Source organism: Lagopus muta, chromosome 1 (assembly GCF_023343835.1).
Source record: "Lagopus muta isolate bLagMut1 chromosome 1, bLagMut1 primary, whole genome shotgun sequence".
Lineage (NCBI taxonomy): Eukaryota > Metazoa > Chordata > Aves > Galliformes > Phasianidae > Lagopus > Lagopus muta.
Window position 1 is genome coordinate 38,914,138 of NC_064433.1, and position 20,151 is coordinate 38,934,288.

Consider the following 20,151-nt stretch of genomic DNA (forward strand, 5'->3'; position numbering starts at 1 on the left):
GTAACCTATGAAGGTTTTCTCTCTTACTGTCTTTAATCAAGGTTTTATTTCTTACTGTCTTTAATCAAGCTCTATAATGTAACAAATACCTAAAAGTCACAGATGTTAAAATCTCCTAAGAAGGTGACTCCTATTCAAGAACCTACATAATTATTGCCAATGCTTACTGTATATGATTCTAGCTTTAGGTTGGATTTTATTTTATTTTTATTATTATTATTATTATTTTTGGTCAGGCAACATTATAAACTTTAAGAATAAGCTGCAATGTTTTATATATATATATACATATTTTTTGTTCTCTACTCAGTGTTCACTGCTGATCCATAGTACTAGTCACCTCTTACCTTCCTACAGCAAGGAATAAGAAGGAGGTTGTCTTTAATGATTCTGCCTGTGAAGAAGTGAACATGTATTCAAATAGAAATGAAATCCATTCTGAAATCAGTTTGTTTCTACAGAAGCAGCATCATAAACTTTTCCTGGGATAAACTGAACTTAAATTCTGAAGCATGGGAAAAAAAAACAGGTCCATCTAATTGATTGTAGGATGTGCTCACTACATTCCTGAAGGCAGAGTGAGAGCAGAAAGTACAGTAAAAACACACAGATTTCTCTCGTGTGTGTAAACGTGCACACTTGAATAATTTCATCTGAATGTTAGAAAAAATCCCCAGTTTGGGTGCTTCTCAATATTGATGACAAATTCAGTCAGAATTCCAGTCAGAGGACATTAATTCTCCTGTAAACACAATAAGTAGTCAGCCAAGATTAAAAAGAATTTTCCTTTATTTGGACAAAGGCACACAGTCTTTATTGTTAGATTAAATGCATATCTTTTATCTGCAATAGTAAATCTCAACATCAAATTTCATCTGATACCACAGATATTACAACTAATCGGTGTTCAAAACTAAAATGGGTGTTCAGGCATTTAATGGTGCTTCAACTTCTTAAATGCATAAAAAGGGTATTTATAAAAATGACTGCATTATGAGATTATTTTCAGAGGAAAAGTCAACTATCACAATGTTTTCAGAATAGGAAAATTACAACTAGCCAAAACCTTGAACAAGAAAAGTTACACCACAAATCCAGAAATAAAAACAAAAGGATTAAATTAACAGTGTAATGTACACCTGCTGCAGTACAAGAAAAAATGGTAGGTGGAGAATAATACAGTAAGTCACCGTACTTGGAAGATCAGGAATGGTATATAAAACACATATCAAAGTCCTTTATATCCTGGATATATGACACAGAAATGCTTAATAACACAAGCAGAAATGCTCCATACGGAGGTACTGAAACTGGAATGATTGACTTGGAACATATCTGTAGTGAACTTTCAGCAAAGAGGATCCATATCACATTATCAGACAAGATGTAGAACTCATTTTTTCTCTTGTTTTAACAGATTTTTTAAATACAGTCTTAGCTCCTTTGTCTCAGAACTAAGGAAGTAGCACAGATGTATTTTATTGTACATGTGTAAGTCATGGCTTGCAACGGCTGTTTCTCTAACTACAATGGCTGTTACTACAACTGACGTGTTTATGATGATTAATACTGATGAAAATGGGCGAGCTGAACTGACAACTTCAAAAAGGGTTTAAACTCAAGAAATACTGACCAGTCCCTTTGTGTGTATGGTCTGTTTGTTTCACCGATAATTATCCCTCCTCTGGGCTACTAATACTGATTTGTTTGAATTCAAGCTGGAAATAGACACAAAAAACTTACAGAAAGATATGAAATACTTGAAGTCAGCGTAACTCTGCCCTTCTAGGAAAGGGTTAAAAAGTAATTTGATCTCCAGTATTCCTTCTGGTCCTATAGTAGCAAGTTTCCAAGTTGTAATGTTACCTGACAGGTAGAAAAAAACTTTGATACAGATTAATCCCTCCTTTTCCAATGCACTTAAATTCCCGTCTCTCTCTGTAGTGCTTATGCCAATCACAGGTCCTCCCCCAGCTGGATAATAAAACACCAAATCGTTAGGTTCTGCTTCCTACCTTGGAATTCCCTCATTGGTTTTTCGTAACCCTCTTTTTTTCAATCAAATTCAGAGCCAAGAGAAATACATTAAACTCAGAACGTGTAAATACAAAGCAGGTAATTAGCACAAAATTTTTGCTTTTAAGACAGAGAAAAACCACTCATTTGCAAATATTGTACCCTTTTGGTTAATGTATAAAGCAAGTAACACTGAACTTAAACATGGCTACTTAATTATTTTCAAATGAAAAAAATGCACAATGTTTAATTTCCTTGTAAAAATCAACAACATTTATATGTGCTTAAATTTCTACTTTTGAAGAACAAATCCTACCAAGATTAGAGTGTAGAATCAACAACTTTTTTTGCAGAATTTTAACCTTCAGCTCTCACAGTGTCTGTCTTCTATACAACAGTACATGGCCATAAAAAGAGCATGATTTTGCATTCTTTAAACAGGTATTGTGTGCTGTTTGTTATTAAAGCATTTTCTGTCATTTGCTTTAGTCAACAGGGATTTCTTTTTGTTTAAATTTCCTAGATGATTCAAGTACCTAGAAACACAGATGCTAGACCTAGGCAAGCCTGGTACAAGTTATAAGATAGGAAAGTTAGAAATCTCCAAGAAAGTCATCCATCCAGCAAATATTGCATAGTAGTGCTCCCTTCCAAAAAAAGCTGTAATTTACACTAGGTATGTTAATTTAGCCCGGGTATGATCCAGGAATCATACAGCCTTCCCACTTGAGATGGGTTCCCACTTGCAGCAGCGTATCTGCTGAGAACAACTCAGGTGTTGGTTTGGAGAGTGTGGGGACACTCGTTACTGAATTGCTGGCAAAGGAGCTTAGTTAACATATTTGAATCACCTAGGAGAAAAACTTGTTCTATGGCTGAGCTTGATTATAAGGACACCCTACCGAAACAAAACTATAATGGCAAGCAATGACTAGGTGATTAATAACATTCTAAATAATATACCATTACTCTAGAGTCTACTAAACTTCTCCCAAGAGACTGATAACATAAGCAGTAAGAAATTATTACTGAAACAGGTCTTTCAAAAAGCCATCAACTCTTCACAAAGGTCAGCATAAATGTTATGATTAAAAATACCATTTGTGGGTATTTGTAGTGCTTTTAGTACTGAAGCATTTTATATTTGTATACAGAACATCCGTATACAAATCAAACAATACCGTCCTGAAGTAACTTTAGGGATGAATTCTGAACAGTTCCATTGTTCACACCTTTCTACCTGAAGGACTACTGCTTCCTTTTTGGAAGGAAGCAGTAGTTTGGAATTTGGAAACTTCCCTTGCCCCTTCAAGGTCTGGTATCATAGGTCTTCACCTATAATACCATCACAACTATGTGTCAGGTTAAAAAAAGAAATACTGATTTTGGGGTTTCTGCTGCTAAGTTTTATTCAATACACAAGCAAACCAAAAAGAGGTAAATCTGACGACAATTCTTGTTTGTATTCTTTGTCATCATGCTTCTTTGGTTTAAAATGTATGTGACATACAGTTTATGAAATACCTGATTTACAACTTTGGATTACTATCTATCTTTCTGGATTAAGAACCTCAAAAATTTTTCAATAAGTTTCACATCCCACATCTTAGACCTGTATGTGTATTTCCTACTCAGCACACACAGAAGGAAATCAAATATTCTTCCAGAGAAAGTTCTGTATTTATTCAGAAGGCATACAACCCAAAATGATTATATGACTTCCAATTAACTTCATGGAAATGATAAATGAAGGGACTTCCTCTTACTGTTTGGCTAATATTAGGGCAGATATTCACTGCTGAATCTCATAGTTCAGAGGGCCAATACACCTCCCCCCTCCATTCCATTCAAAAACTTGAGGTAACATTTAAATTCTGCCCCATGGGATATCTCTTCCTTTATGAAGAAAAACTTGAAGGCAACCTGGAATAACTTCAAAAATACTTCTTGAAAAATCCTTTAAAGTTCTGAAAAGTTCTTCCTCGTTAGATTACACAAATGTAAAATGCTGTAGTCAAAACAATCTAAGGCATAACAGTAATTTCTGAATTTGAAGTTCAAGAATCTCTTCCAGCCATTGAGTATACTGCGTGGAAACAACTGGTAAATCTGATATGTATTAAAGTTGCCTTTAAGTTTTAATGTAACAAAAGCTACATGCATGCACCAAACTTCAAAATTGGCAAGAAAAAGCTTAGACTCTTTGAAATGCTTTTCTTTCAGGTCTTCTGACTCAAATGAAATATATTAATTCTGATTAAGAATGAAATAGATGTTGTATTAAAGTGAAATAAAGTACATCAAATTTCAGCCTAAGAGGAATTTTAAGAAGTAAACTATTAATTAAACCTGTTTTCTATCAAATGAAAATGTACTGTCCTATTATAATCAGTATGCACTCATAAGCAGATTGCAATGTTTAAACAGGCACTTCTTAAACACTTTGTTAGTTTAAAATCAAGTATAAAAGGTTTTTTTTATAAAACCATTCAATGTCTCAAAAGGGTGCAAACCACTTGTATTCCTCTCTACTTTATTACACAGGTACAAAAAATCTGACCCAGCTTAAAACTGGAAACATTGCAAACCTCACATTGGTTACGCTCACCACAAATCTTAAAACAACGGCTTTTAAATAGAAATGCATTGCAGAAGTGTCTTTGCGAAGATGAAAGCTCCAGGCCTTGTTTGTATTCTCACAGCACACAAATTTACTGGTTGATAGCAAAATTGCATTTCATTGCTAAAGCAAAAGCTTTAAAATAAACTGCAGTGCACAACTTCAATGTGATTCTAAGAACTCATTAATGCTGATACCACAGGTGATTTATTTTATTAATAAAAACTCCCCCTCCTGACAAAATGCTGCTATACAGAAAAATATCGCTACTACTCTATTACTGTCAGTCTTTCAGATACAGTAAAAAAAAAACCCTCAACATTACAAGAGCTTTTAGAGCAAGTAATCAATCTGCAAAATGTTATACATCAGTAATAAGGCATCCACTTTACAGCTGTTGAAACAAAAAAGGAAATAATTCACAAAAAATATAGTTTGGATCTGTGTAAACAAAGCTTCTTTGTATTGCTTTCATTCGTTTCAAAAATATACACCCACATGGACTGAAAGTGATCTTGGTGCTATGAGTTTTAAACTACCCTCGTATATCCCAATGTAATCTGAAGATAGAAAACCCCCAAATTTTTGAATTTAGGATTTTGTAATATGACAAAAATTTTCATCATTCTTCCGTGAAATGAAAGCTAAAGATAAAACCCCAGTTTTGATGCCATCCATTGCAAGAAGAAAGAACTACGAAAATAAACATTCATCTGGTTTCCTAACAATAAATATAAAGACAGTTATTATAACATACTGCAACACAGGAAGTATTACTATATTGACCTTAACATTCAATCAGTAGTTTTTAAATCTTTCCTCATTGAGGCTTGAATCTTCTACCTTGTCAGCTGTCCAACAATTTTTAAGAGGGTTTTATTTTCTTGCTTCAATTGTTCATTTTCATCTTCTATATCATCTAGGTCCTGTGAAAGTAAAATGAGAACATTTCTGTCGACATAAATACAGACTCGCAATTAGCAGCAGCAGGAATTTAACATCTTAGCTCTAAACTCAAGAAGTTGGGTTTGGGATGAATTACTGTCACTGTGAGTCAATCTGTTAAAATCATCATTTTTCCAAGAGCTACAGTAATTAAAAAACATCAGTGTTACATTCACATGTAAATAAACATACAACAAGTACGTTGAAATGGGAACATATGAGCAAAACTGAAGCTATAGCAACAAATTAATGCAACAGAAAATCAAAATAGGATGGGTGTGATTACTTGGTATGGAGTTTCTACATTAGCTGCAACCCCTGCTCCCTATACTATGCTTGTATATCCTACATGCATATGTACACATTGCTGGTTATTACTACAGTAAAGTCAGTTCCTATATTTTAAATTAAGCATCCTTGTTGTGTTTTTTGTTTCAGGAAAAGAACCACCTGCCTATTTTTTTCATTTGCTGTGGAAAAAAAGTAAGTAAAATTAAAAGGTATATCATAACTTCTACTTAAATCCTTACTGAAAGAAAGGATACACACTAAAAACGTATCCTTAAAATAGATTGCTCCTACCACAAGTGTCCTTCCCCCTTCCATCGATGGAATTTAACTAGTTTCCAATCGCAGTGCTTGATTTCCTACCAAATTCTCCCAGGTCTTTATAGTGAGAAAATGATGAGGCTGGCTGCTGGTGTTAGCATTGGTTCAGTAAAAATAATTGTACTGTACAAACAATATGGAACAAACAGAATAAGAACAACAACAAAAAAATGAGGACATAGTGGCATCAGGGACAGCACTTTGAGAAGAAAAATGAAAGGCAGGCAAAAGGAGGAAGAACCAGGACTCCGATCAGCTATTAGATGTCCTCTGATCTCTTTGCAAATCCCCAGTGTTGTCAGGCTAGATTAAACATAAAACAGTAATAGAGAAAAGATGTTTTTCTCCTATTCCTTTTAGTTGCTAAGTGCTGTTTAACATAAGGAACCTATTTTCTTTATCTTTTTTCAGTGGGATCACTCCAGAAGTGCATTCTAGAGACTCTGTGTTAATCAGTTCTGCGATTTTTAAAAGCCTCTTCAATTTGGCAGCCCAAATCCAATACCTTTGCAATTAATCTTTTGTTTTTGTAGTCTGGAGTTGAAAATCACTAGCAGAAATTCCTCTTTGTATTAACAGAGGTAATACTGTGTCACACAGGAATGGCTTCCTGGAAAAGCAGTTGTCTGCTGTAACACATGCAAGTGTTAACCATCCACATGTGCAAAAGTTTTGATGAGCAGCTACTGTAAATACAGTTTACTATGTCATTTTAGAAAACACAATTTGTTTTATCCCTTGTGCAGATAAATAATAAGGTGGAAGGGAAAATACTATTATCAGTACGGTTGCACTTTTCAGTTCAGTGAATGTAATACTGTGCTTGATCATGCTTTTAACAGAGCCATTAGGTAACTCGATTAAAGCTTACCTACCAGCTTTCTGAATAAAAATACCTGTTATTTACTCCAAATAGAATATGAATAGTTTCTGAAATTTTATGATGATAAAATAACATTCCAAAGACGTTCTTGAATGTGATCCAGGAAAAATAACTGAATCAGTTTAAGTATCTAAGGAAATAGTGGACTGAGAGAAGAAAGCGGTTTATGCTGCTCTGTAATTTAAGGCTTCTTATTCAAAATTAATAACTGCAAGGCTAATGATTTACATTTATTAGTAAATAAGATGCAATGGTAGGAAAGCCTGGTCTACAGAAGGAACCAATAACTGCACAGCATTGACACTAGCTGGATTGTGAATTCTCACTAATTATATTCAAATATATGTTTAACTACAGTGACAGTAAGACCAGAAATGATTAAGTGTAAACTAACTGACAGCTGAACCTAGTGTACAAATGTCTAACATAAGTATCCTGGGATGCCTTTCCCTTGAGGTGCTTATGAAGCAATTACTCCTTTCTTACAAAAAGGTGGCAGACGTACTTTAGTAGTTAATCTACTGGAATGAAAAGATGTTATTTACGGCAGAAAGATTTCTCTGGTTCTCAGTATAAATGCAGCTAGCATTCTTTAAGCATGTTTGTACTGACTGTTCTCAGTAAAATCATATTTTCACATTAAATAAATTTATTTATTCAAAAAGAGAAGAAAAAGTCTGCCAACAAGTTTTCAAGATTCTTGTAAAAATAGCTTTTCAAGTGTAACACAAGGTCTCTGCTGATGAAGGATCCATCTGTGGTCACAAACTGACCAAAACTTCTAGAAAGAGCATTTCTCTAAACATGAGGGCTGAGAAGTTGGGAAGCTAGGAATAAAATAGCATTTAGGCTGACTTGAAATTCTTTCCACTTCGTTGCAATCTAACATGCAATAACAGCATTTTTTGATTAACAGGAAAGATGCATAGATGGTCAAATTTCAAGACCTCCATTTAGGTTCTTTACAAGCAAAACCTTTCAAAAAGATCACTGCATAAGCTCACTAAGTCATGGGGGCTTCTCTTATCCTCCACGTAAAGCATGTGATCCTGATGCCAGGTCTACAGAGCAACCTTCTATGAAGAACAGATGGATGTTTAAGTGCTGACTCTCATGATCACAGTTGCAAACACAAGCCTTAGGCAAATATGACTGCTGCATTAACTTTCATGCCCTTCCATCATGGGAATGATGTAATACTTCTGTAACTCTTTTCACTATTCTAAAGCTTTTCTTTTTCTAAATTCACATGGATAGCTAATATAAAAGCATTGAAAAATCCAAAGGCTATTAAAAAAGAAGGTAAATTATATCTGCTTTAATGGAAATATCACTTGACAAATGTTGGCTTCAATTTCTGTAAAACAAATCAGTAAGATGGTCAGAAAGTCAAAAGGCAGCTATTTCAAAGTTAAGAAAAACCTGTAGGATTCAAACATTAATAGCTGCAGTGCAGTAAAGCTAATACATAATGTTATAGCTATGATAAATGCTGTGCTGTGGAGAAAAAAATATAAAATATAATAGGGAGTTCCAAGTATGTATCTCTCATCGAATAATGCCGTTTTAGTCGTTCTGTACTAAAAAGGTTTCTGGAATTACTACATCTTGTTTTTTTTCCCATACAACAGACAGAAATTGCCATCATACTTAAATGCAGGCAGTACACAAGGCTTGTTTGATTTTACTATGGATGTCCAAAGATGGTTTCTAATCAGACACTTTATGGATTTAATTTAGGACATCATCCTTCAAATACAGTAGGAAAAAAATAATCATTGCTTCTGCCTTAGAAACTGTCGAAACAGGTCTTAAAACACAGGCTTGCAGTGATTTGGGCACTTCTGTGTTTTTTGCTTTCTGATCTCTGAGACAGGAAATCAGACGTGACCAGCAGTATGAAGTAGCTTTGCCACCCATTACATAGGAGTGAACAGATTCCTCGAGTAATACTGAAGAGGTGAGCTTAGATGTGAAAGATTCCTTGTCAGATGTAAAAATGGCATGAAGACCAATTCCTCAATTAAATCACAAATCTCTCCAATACAGACAATGTCTCATTAAGCCTATGTATTTCATCTTTCTTTATAAAAAGGAATAACAGCTGCTTTAGTCCTGTAGATTTATTTGCTATCTTTTGTGTATGTTCATCTCCACTGTTACAAACAAATACAACAAAAATCAAAGTCTACCATAATGCATGTGAAGTAATTGCCTCCCTTTATTGCTGAATTCAGCAAGGCCATTTTGTTTAAATTTTACATGAAGATCTGTATCTCCCCATAAAGGTAGAGCATAAATAGCAGAAGCATATTTCCCAAGTACATCCAGGCTCTGCACATCAATTGAATCGTTTGAGACCAGGTCACCAATCTATTCTAGGAAAGAGTTCTCAGCTCATCCTTTAAACTGGGACTTGTTTTAAAACTGGTATTTCACACTAACTTCAAAAATTTCTTACTCTGCCCCATTCCTAAGCAAGCCTTAACTCCTAAATTTCTTCTCATGCCTTCACGCCCTGCACTGAGCATAGATAACCCAAGCCTCCTGTCCCTTGTCTTGTTATGCCTTTATTTTGGGATCAGAAACAAAAAGTATAACAGTGTGGGTCAGAATAGTAATAGTTACACACTTCCAAATCTGTCTAAGATTACCTACTAATAACATTACCTAATTAGTAAATTAGAACTGACAATAAATAAATTAAAGCTATCATTGCTTTTTCTGACACGAGCCTTGGAACAATTTGCTGAGAAAACTGTTGAACCCCAGACTTCATTAATTCCTGGTGTGCTGTGGACTGAATTTGAAAGGAAGAGGCAGTAAAGAACGCATGCTTTTGTATCTCATTGTACAGCAAACAAACAACAACAAAACAGCAATAAGAAGTTTCTCAACAGTTAAAAAGTTCTGGAAGTTCTGGTCACAGAAGTCACCTGGAAAATATAACTTACGAACAAAAAAACAAAAACCACTTTTCTCTTGCAACTTTGCCAAGTGGCTACGAGAACCTGAAGAAAAGCACTGAGAATGCAGAGGTTTTTTATCCCCTCTTCACAAAGCACCATGTAAGAGAAGATGTGCTTACTCTGTTTAATAAATCAATTTCTTCCTTCAGTTTTCCAATTACTTCCTCTTTATCCTGTGTCATCTTCATTAATCTTACATTTTCCTGTCTCTCCTTTGCAAGTTCCTAAAAACAGAACACACACTGGTGTTAAAGCTAATTGTTTTAAAGACAGAGTTCTATTTTATTGCCATTAAAATACCACACCCTCACTACATGCACACAGACATAAACCACACAAATACCTGTAATTCCGCGTCTACAGCAAGTCAAACCCAAAAGCCTTCAAGCCTTTACGCTGCAAGGAGCTAATGAATCACGTCTAAGAAAATATTTTACTCACATCTAACCTGGGTGATGTCTCCTATTCCAGAGATGCTTAATTAATATCTCCCTTACATGAGTCCAAAATTGGAAGGGAGTCTATGAGACAAATACGTTAAAGTCTCAGTTTTCACATTTTATATATATTTTTTCCTTTCATTTTTGTTTAATACTTGTTCATGTGGGAATGAAGACCTCATGAGATATGGGGGCTTCAACTAGAGAAAAATGAAAACGTCCATCAGAAATTCACCAAATCAGAGTTTGGGAATCTGAAAAGCAATCATTAAATCTTCCTCTATTTTCTCCTATTTGTAACTGAATTATTTTAGAAGAAAAATGATTTGAATTTGGAAGATTATAGCAAATTTCACCCAAATCTGGCTTCCCTAAGTCTTAGGAAAAAAAAGCAAGTTTTCCATTTTTCTCATTTAAAAAAAGAAAAACTAAAAGCTTATTCAAATTGCATTTACTCAGTCAGCTTCTGCAGGGCAGGCCATAACAACTTCATCCATACAAATTCAAAAAAATTTGGCTAGTTACTCATAAAAAACCCACTTCAAAAGAAGAAACAGAAGCTCATAATATGTTACACAGATGACATACTTAGCCAAAAAGTTTTAAGTGAAGAACACAGCTTTAACATTGTTATTTCAAAAATGTTTGCACTAAAAACGGCTGGAATAAAGAAAACTTTGTTTGAAATATATTTTTAAGTGCCTAACAATTCAGTGAACAACAAGAGAATAATTAAATTTTATACCACTTCAATACATGATGAAATCCAAAACAAGAAGTAAATCAGATAAGAACATTGCTTATTTTCTGACCAGCTGGTGAGCCCCATCTCCCCCTGGGTTATTTGCCCTACATTTGTGCGTTCACAAAGCACATACGACAAATACATACAGCACAGCTGGCTCTCCGCTGTATTATCCTTACCTCAGCTATTTTGTACTTCCAAGCCAAATGAAAATGAAACATTTATGATGGTTAGAAAGCTCACATTCTTTCTGTCTGCTTGCTTCTTTACGTACATTTGTAGATGTAAACAGCTGCACTCCAAGCATCAATCATCATTTCTGTATTAATTCACTACTGATTTCCCCACAAGGTTTCAAAGGTACTTTATTTCAGATGTATACCATGCAGACATTAGTTGGTACTCACCCTTTCAAGTTCCTCAATCCTCTTTTCCAAAGCATTACTTGGTACAGAACTCCCAGAAGAGTTTGCATCCCTGCTGTATCTGCTGTAAGCTGTCCTGTCTGTTCGGGAATATCTATTTAGAGCATCATCTTCTGGAGCATTACTTGTACTAAAAGACATAGAGCAAAGCAGACAGATTTACAGATTTAACAAAACGGAAAAGGTAGAAATAACAACAGTGTTTCCAGAGCACTTAAGAGGTCAGTAGAACAAACTGCAGAGCACAGCTTTCACAGCTTTGTGTTGCTGAGAACTCACTAACTTCATTGCCTCAGGGAATCACGCATAAGACTGTCTCAAGATACAATCTGTATTAAGAAACTAGGGTGTACCCCCTTATCATAAAATGTTGTAGCTCATAACTTTCTTAGATTAACATTTTATAGTAGTCTGTCTGAGTTGATCACTATGCAATATCTTCTTTGAGCAGGGTAATTTAAGCAGCAGTAATTTACTGAAGAGAACTTTTTGATCTTTTCTAAAACTGTACTCCTGTGAAATGGAACCTGTTTGCCTCAGAATTATTTAATTTCAGTTAAAAACTCAGGAGGCATATAGCCTGAATCCTTAAAGCAAGACTTTTGGAAAATTCTCACTGCTACAGCAAATAGCTGTTTAGTACCCTTTAAGAATTCAGGAGAGGGTACTGACTTGCTTCTTTTTTTTTAGTGGCAATTTATAAATTTTTCATTAAGCCTTTGAAAACAAACCAACCAGCTCAACAGAGCTTGAGCAAAGCCAGGAGTGGTGGGGTAACCCAGCCAGCAGCTAAGCACCTGAAGTCAAGATGAAGAGGGGAAAAAACCAAGTAATGCAAAGGCAATCACTCATCACAAGCTGACAAGTGCCAAGCCTGCTTTGGAGGACAACACACACCCCCAGCAGTTCTTTTTCTGCTACTCCAATTTTATTACTGAGCAAGACACTGTATGATAAGAATGTTCCATCCATGTCCACTCTCAATCTCATGCCCATGTGGTGGAAGTGAAGGTAGAGGAGAAAATCTCTTAATACTGTGCACTTACTGGTTTGGATTGGAAGAGACCAAAGATCATCTAGAGCAAGAGACATCTCTCACTAGGATCAAGTTACCCAGAGTCCCACCCAACCTGGCCTTGAAGACCTCTAGGCATGGAGCACACACAACTTCTCTGACAGCTTTTGCCATTGCCTTACTACCTTCAGAGTGAAAACTTCCTTCTTTAGATCAATCTAAATCTATCCTCTTTCAGTTTAAGATGGTTGCCCTTTATCCTGTCTAGTACAGGCAACAGCAAAAAGGTCTTTCTCCCTTTATATATCAAAATATTGCAATAAGGTCTCCCCCGCTTCTTTTCTGAACAAGCCCAACTGTCTCAATCTTCATTCATGGAAGAAACACAGTGCCATACTGACTGCTATGAAGAAAGTCAGCTGCATTCCAGCCAGACCAAGTACAACAGTTTACCATGGGAAAAACACAGCACAACATATTTGGAGTGATGCTCCTCTGATTAAAAATGTATGTATTTTTCAGCCTATTTACCATTTGAAGTGATAAATAGACTAAAAGGTGATAAGTTTTCTGCTTCAGATCATGTATCTACTCCTTAAAAAGCACTGCAATGGAATCTTAACTAATTATCATTTCTAGTTCATGGAAAGAATAAAAGCACCTAAAATACCCTTACAACATCTCCTTTAAAACTTTGGAATTATATGATTAATATTTTTGTTTAACAGTTTTGCATTTCATAACTCTAGAAAACCCCTGCTGACAGCGTGCAAATCTAGATGGATTCAGTGCAAATCAAAAGCAGGCATATCTGGCAAAAGAATGTCTTCTCGTGGATGCAAATATTACTCTGCTCCAGTATGTGTGAAGTTTCCAAGGCACACTGACACAATTGTAAGGAATTTTGTAGCTTAATGTTATTACCATATTTAGCACTGTTTATTCTCCATCTAGAAGATTTTTTTTGAAAACATTTCTAGGACCGGATACGCATGTTGCAACACAACATAAGAGAAATATTTTAGCTTAACTCTATAAATTCTAGATTATTTAGCTACTTGAAAGATGTGTTGTTTCATGCTGTTAATGTCATAAGAACAGACCACGTGAAAAAAGGCTCAATTTTTCATCACTCAGAAATGATCCCTTTTGACAACAGTGGAACATCCCAACCCAACTCCACCGAGTGCTCTTGGCAGGTACTCCTAAAGGAAAGCTAAAAGAAAGAATAACCAGATAGGAAAGGTTTCATTAATACAAAAAATTAAGACATTTTCTGTATTTTCCCTGAATCACACTTAAAAATTTCCTTGCTTATTTCACCGGGGAGTGGACCCCACCAAACATATTCCTTTTCAGTATCAATATGAAAAGAATGTTATCATGAAGACTTTTAGGAAATGGGATTTTAAACATTTTAAGGTGTTAGTCCATAATCTAATGCAAGGAAAGTAACAGAAATAAAGTTCATTATTTTGCTTGTTGTAACAAAACAGCAAAGAAATTAACCCACACTGCAGCTGCTGACAAGCCTTATATGAAATAATAGCTCTGCTTTAGAATGGCATCCTACTCATTTCCTTTAAAAGAAAATAAAACCTGCTATTCAGACAGGGTCAGCTTTAATAGCATTACTGCAGAAAGGTGGAATAAATCTTGTTATTTCAATGTATCTTGGTTCTCTGAATATTTTCCTTAAGCACCATCCAAATGGCAATTTCATCCAAATAATACCACCTAGTCAAAATCAAATGTCATTGATTTCAACTATAACACATTTACTTTTATTTCCAGCATCTTGTAACTATACTTAATTTGGAAATTTGCGATTAATTGTGTCACTTTGGAATCCAGCCAGCTGCTAACAGCTTCTTTGGAAAAATGAGAGACAGGCAACGTTTCTAAACAGTCTACCTTGGACTGCTGCTCCTCGGGTCTGGGGGGCCATGTCAGCGCCCATCAGGGCTGAGCCAGAGAAGAGCAGGCCTGGCCCCTACAGCTGCATGCTCTCAAGCCACCTCCGTGGCCCTGGCCGGAAGGTGACAGAGCAGCGAAGCCCTGACCCTGACCCATGGTGGCTGCCTGAGGCACCAGGGACAGGGAGGAACTGCGACACGATCAACTCAGGCCATCCTAAGCTGTAAAAACAAGCCCAAACTGTTTCAGCAGCTTTGTCACATCAATCTGAGCAACAAGATGGCTATCACAGCCAAGAAAAGCACCTCAATAATCCCCCCCACCCTCAGCCTGTTTAGAACTGGTTTTTGCACAGCAACTCTCCCACCACACGTGGCAAGCTGGGTGAGACAGCTCAGCGAGCACCCAGAGCGGGCTGGGCCTGGCCACAAAGCTCCCAGGCACAGACAAGTAGGCAAGTCTGGGCACAGTGTTAGGAGAACATGTTGCAGCTGCGCTCTTCCGCAGTTAAAGAGATCACGGTTAGTATGCAGCAGGTTAACTGTTAGAGTTACTACATTTTCAATGTAGTTCTAGCTTCTCAGTTATCAGGGTTTTAACTTGACCTTCACTGCACCTCCATCTAGGAATGAGCGATGTCTTACACTTCAACTACTTCCCATCTCTTGCAGGATTGCTGAACCAGAGCACAACGCAGTCTGTAGGCATCAGTGGGCAGGGTCTGGACCTACTGGGTTCCATGTCAGTGTGCAGTGCAACCCCAAGCAAGGAGAAAAGCCCTCTGAAATCTGCCTGATAGCCATAAAACCACACCATATTGTACTCATTTCCACTAATAAACAAACTTATTAGGGGAACACACCCCTGAACCACTAAGAGATTTTAATCTCTTTCTGTGAACTGTTCCAGCCTGATCTGCATGAACCATACAAAATTTATGAATTACTTTTAATCCTACTCTGCTAAGTTTCAGTTTTAATTTAAGACATGTCTAAAAAGAAAGCTCAGTAGCTCCAAAGCAGACAGGTAGTCTTTAAAGTAAGCCATTAAAAGAAGCCCTCCGTGTATTTCTCAAAAAAATCTGACGTCCATATGCACATCCTGCTTTGCTATTACTTGCAAACTTATTCATTCACAGAATACAAGAGAAACATAATTCATGATTACACATAGATTGCACTTAAATATTTCAAGAAACAGAATACACTTTGTCATTCATAGAATCTTAGATTTGGAAGTAACCTTTAAATCCCCTGCAGTGAACAGGGACATGAACAGGTAGATCAGAGCGTGGTCCAGCCTGGCCTTCAACATCTCCAGGGATGAGGCATCCACCATCTCTCCGGGCAACCTGTGCCAGTGCCTCACCACCCACAAAGTAGAAAACTTTTTCCATATATCTAACCTAAATCTACCTTCTTTAAGTTTGAAACCATTTCCACTTGTCCTGTCACAAAAGACCCTGATAAAGAGTCTGTCCCCTTCCTTCTTGTAAGTATACTGACAAGCTGCTATCAGGTCACCTTGCAGCCTTCTCTTCTGGCTGAACAGCCCCAGCTTTCTCAGCCTGTCATAGCAGCGAAGTGTTCCATTCCTTTAGTTGTTTTTGTGCTCCAACAGGTCCATGTCTCTCCTGTACTGAGGGCTCCATATCTGGATGCAGTAATCCAGGTGAGGTCTCAGCAGTACAGAACAGAGGGACAGGATCACCTCCCTTGACCCGATACCATCAGAACTGACTCAGGAAACCATGCTTACTAATGGCAGTGTTCCTCCTAGTTTATAGTAACTACACACAAGGTCTTTTCTAGTGGTATACTCAGCTATAGTAACAGTAGTTGAAATGGCCAAGATGAAGCACTTCATGTTAAGAAAAGCTTAGGGAAAAACTAAAGATGTAGAAATAGATACGGGCCAGAGAAGGACATCTGCACATTTAAATCACACATAGCTGATGATCTGCACAGCTGACTGGTCACAACTCTCTAATATGTTCAGGAACATGCCCTGTGGCCTTCATGTAAGCACAATCCTGAAGATACTGGTCATGATTTTAAATACATCCTACAGTACCACTCCAAATCACAACAAAACCATCACTTCATTCTGAAAATATTTTCTGTGGTTAACTCATGCAACTACAAAGGAACCAAAATACAAAATTCCAGGGTGGGAGTACAGAAAATTTTAAAGCAAATTCTGTAGACACATTACAGTTACAGATTAAGATTCTCATCCCAAGCATTTATTTACTTTATTGTATAAGGAGACAGGCTCAGTTTGTCCAAGTCAGCCAGAACATAAGTAGAATAACAGAACAGCCAGCAGACTTCATTTGTAAACACGTCTTCCCATCAAGAGGCACTCAGTGAAATGGGTTTCTCAGGAATACCATATAAATGTTTCACCATGTATCACTGCATCCATACAAGGCGAAGTGTTCAGTACGTCTGATTAAATAGGTAGTAAAATGCGTGCACTTCCTTGAGCCCTAGAACAAATGATGAGATCAGGAACTCCACCAGAATAGACCAGCACATACCCTTCCTCCTCTGCTGCTGAAACATCTCTTGTCTTTTTAGGTACAGGAAGATGAGTTTTTTAGTAGACTTGAAAACAGCTACATGGGAAGGGAAAAGGAATGCACTGGAAGTCTGAGATGGTATTAGTAATCCAAGATTAGAGGCCAGAAAATGGAGACAGAGGGAAGGCAAGCACCTTGATCATTGAACAGGAGAATGTGGGAAAAGGAGGGACAGAGGGAAAAGGTTGTCTTTGTCTAACTGGGCCAGGAAATGGAAATGAGTAAAGTGAACAAAAATGCTGAGATGTCATTTCTGGTGCAGAACAACTGGGAAAGAGGGAGAAAGCAAGTGAGTATGAGCAATAAAGATGGGAGAAAACGATAGGAAATTTTCTGACAAATTATACATTCTTCCCATGGGGGTCTATAACAGAGTAGGGATTTTAAGAAAATACTGCATTACCACTTGTGCTGTCAGCTGCCTGTTAAAGTCTGCTAGCACAGCTTCTCTCTTCCTCATCCAGGAAGTACTGACTGCCTGCGGTTAGAACAGTGCAAGGAATAGCTTCAAATAGGATCTCAGAGTGGTTGTCCAGAAGTTATAACTTGCTACCCTCCCGATACACTTCAAAAACCTAAGTAAGTATGAACAGAACTGTTAAAAGTCCATTAAGTCGAACACATCTGGGACTTGAAGCGACTCACAATTATAATCACAGAATTGAACGTTCTGTATCCAAAGGACTTCTACATTTTGAACATAACAGAGATGTACACCATAGTGAATGAGAGCAGGCTGCTTTCTCTAGAACATTCTTGTATTGCAGACGATGGAAGAACAAGAACAACCCAAAAACAACCCAAAGAGAAGAGGATGCTGGTCCCAACTCCTTTAAGATTTTGCACTGCAGCCACTGGGAGACACGTCTTGTTCAAGTGCTTTTAACAGAAAAACTACTTAGGAGGGAGAAATTTTAGAATATAGAAGAAAAATGGATAGGTACTTTTACCTCTTAACACAACCAGTACTGAGTGTCTGACTGTGAAGAACTGACTATTGTACATTTCATGGAGGTATTGTTAGAATAAAATCCACCAATATTTGGGTATTGTGTGCTGTGATGACTTCACAGGAAAATAATTCATTGTTTTCAATATGAGGTTTGAAGATTCTACAACGAGTAAGATACATGGCAACATACATTAAAAAAATATTAGAGAGCAGCTCACAGCAAGTTAGATTCCTCCTGAATGTGTTGCAAGTCTTGAGGGGCAAAGTTCATGAACAAAGAATGCACATTCTACATATAACTAAAGCTGACTAAAGACTTCACAAACACGTCTTATTTTAGCATTTCCTAACTTTAGAGTCTTCTATTCTTGCAATGTTAATCAGAAGAATTAGGTTTTTTTTGATACATTACAAATGTGTGTGATTACTCAAACTTCTATTTCTTGGCACCCTGGACACAACTGAGCTTTTGCAAGTGAATATCAAGTGAAGATAACGCTTTGTAAAAAGCCACCAAATACTGTGACACACACAACTAAACATCCATCAGATACAGAGAACGATTTGAAAAGAAAGTGAAGATTCAACTAAAATGTGCTTGATACAAAAATCATGAAATTTCATAGGTATTAATGTTGTGAAAATAAGTCCACCCATTCTGCTATAATAAAGTGATTCAAAAAAACCCTCGAGCAATATAAAGCATTTGGCCATGTTTATCAAAATCCAGAAACCTAAATATAAAAGGAAAGCACCACAACAAGAAATCTAAAGCATAAAATAATAGGTGCGTAGCTTCGAGCGGTGGAAAATCCACCAGTGAAGACCAGGCAATTGAAGGAACTCTTTGCAGTTACTTCTACAGTCACAAATAAACCATCCACATGTTCTACCTGAATAAAGGATGTATAAAAGAATACACTCATACGTGAAAATAAACACACACATATTAAAATGCCTTGCTTCAGTTGATGTATTTTAAAATCCATGTTACCTTTACATTTTTGATAAATATGATAGCCATGTCTATATGTTCCACATGGACAAAAATTTCACACAACGTACAGTACAGAATCAGCATCTGAAATATTGTTCTGATTGATAAACTTGAAAAATGACAAGAGTAACACTTGTCTCAAAGAAAAACAGATAACACAAAGGACACACTAAGTGAACAGCATCTCCTGCAAGTGAAATATTAAGATGGTGAAATCACAGAAATTACTGTCAGTAGTACTGTGGGAAGCAATAAATTTACCTATGTTGAACTTCAGATTCGTAACTCAACTGTTAAACTGCTGGCTCTGAGGTTATGCACAGACCAAAGTACTCAGATACTGTCTTGGAAAATTGCTCGGCACTCGTAAGACCAAATAAAACACTAGCTGAGTTGTTTTTTTTTTGCCTTTTTTTGTTGATTTTGTTTTTGTTTTTTAAATAGTGATATACCAGGGAGGGTTTTGCAAGTTTGGTGCATCACTCCAGTCCTTACTCCAAATCAGGCTATGTCTTCAGCAGTAGTATAATGGCCTATGCTTTCAAAAACTTATTTCATCTATTTTCACAATAGGATTCAGGTTAGCAGGGCCTACTGGGTCAGTCTGCTCCAACCCCTGCTCAAGCAGAGCAGTGTCCAGGACCATACCCAGGCAGCTCCTGAAGATACACAAGCAAAGACCCCACAGCCTCTCTGCGGCAATTTGTGCCAGTGGTCCATCAGCCTCACAGCACAGAAGAGCTTCCTGGTGTTTAGAGGGAACCTCCTGGGCTCCTGCTTGTGCCCACTGCATCTCGTCCTAACAATGGGCACCATTGAAAAGAGTTTGGCTCCACCCTTTCTGCAGTCTTCATGTATTTATAGACATTGATGAAATATGCCCAAAATAACTCTTCTCTAGGCAGAGCAGTCCCATAATAAGGGGGGTACTCTAGTCTCAAATCATCTTGGTGGTCCTTCATTGAGCTCTTTAGCACTATGTCCAGAACTGGACACAGCACTCCAGGTGTGGCCTCACCAAAACTGAACAGACA

The 20,151-nt window shown here is 36.9% G+C and overlaps 1 protein-coding gene across 1 annotated transcript in view; it reads right to left on the reverse strand.

The window, feature by feature from the left end:
- Nucleotides 1-780: 780 nt before the first annotated feature.
- PAWR (pro-apoptotic WT1 regulator) overlaps nucleotides 781-20,151 on the reverse strand; it is a 71,626-nt gene continuing 52,255 nt past the window's right edge. Inside the window, exons 4-6 of the mRNA XM_048933591.1 lie at nucleotides 11,635-11,782; nucleotides 10,162-10,266; nucleotides 781-5,562 (exon numbers count right to left, since the gene is read on the reverse strand). Of these exons, the coding sequence (XP_048789548.1) occupies nucleotides 5,476-5,562; nucleotides 10,162-10,266; nucleotides 11,635-11,782 (340 nt within the window). The 3' untranslated portion in view covers nucleotides 781-5,475. The remainder of the gene's footprint in view (nucleotides 5,563-10,161; nucleotides 10,267-11,634; nucleotides 11,783-20,151) is intronic.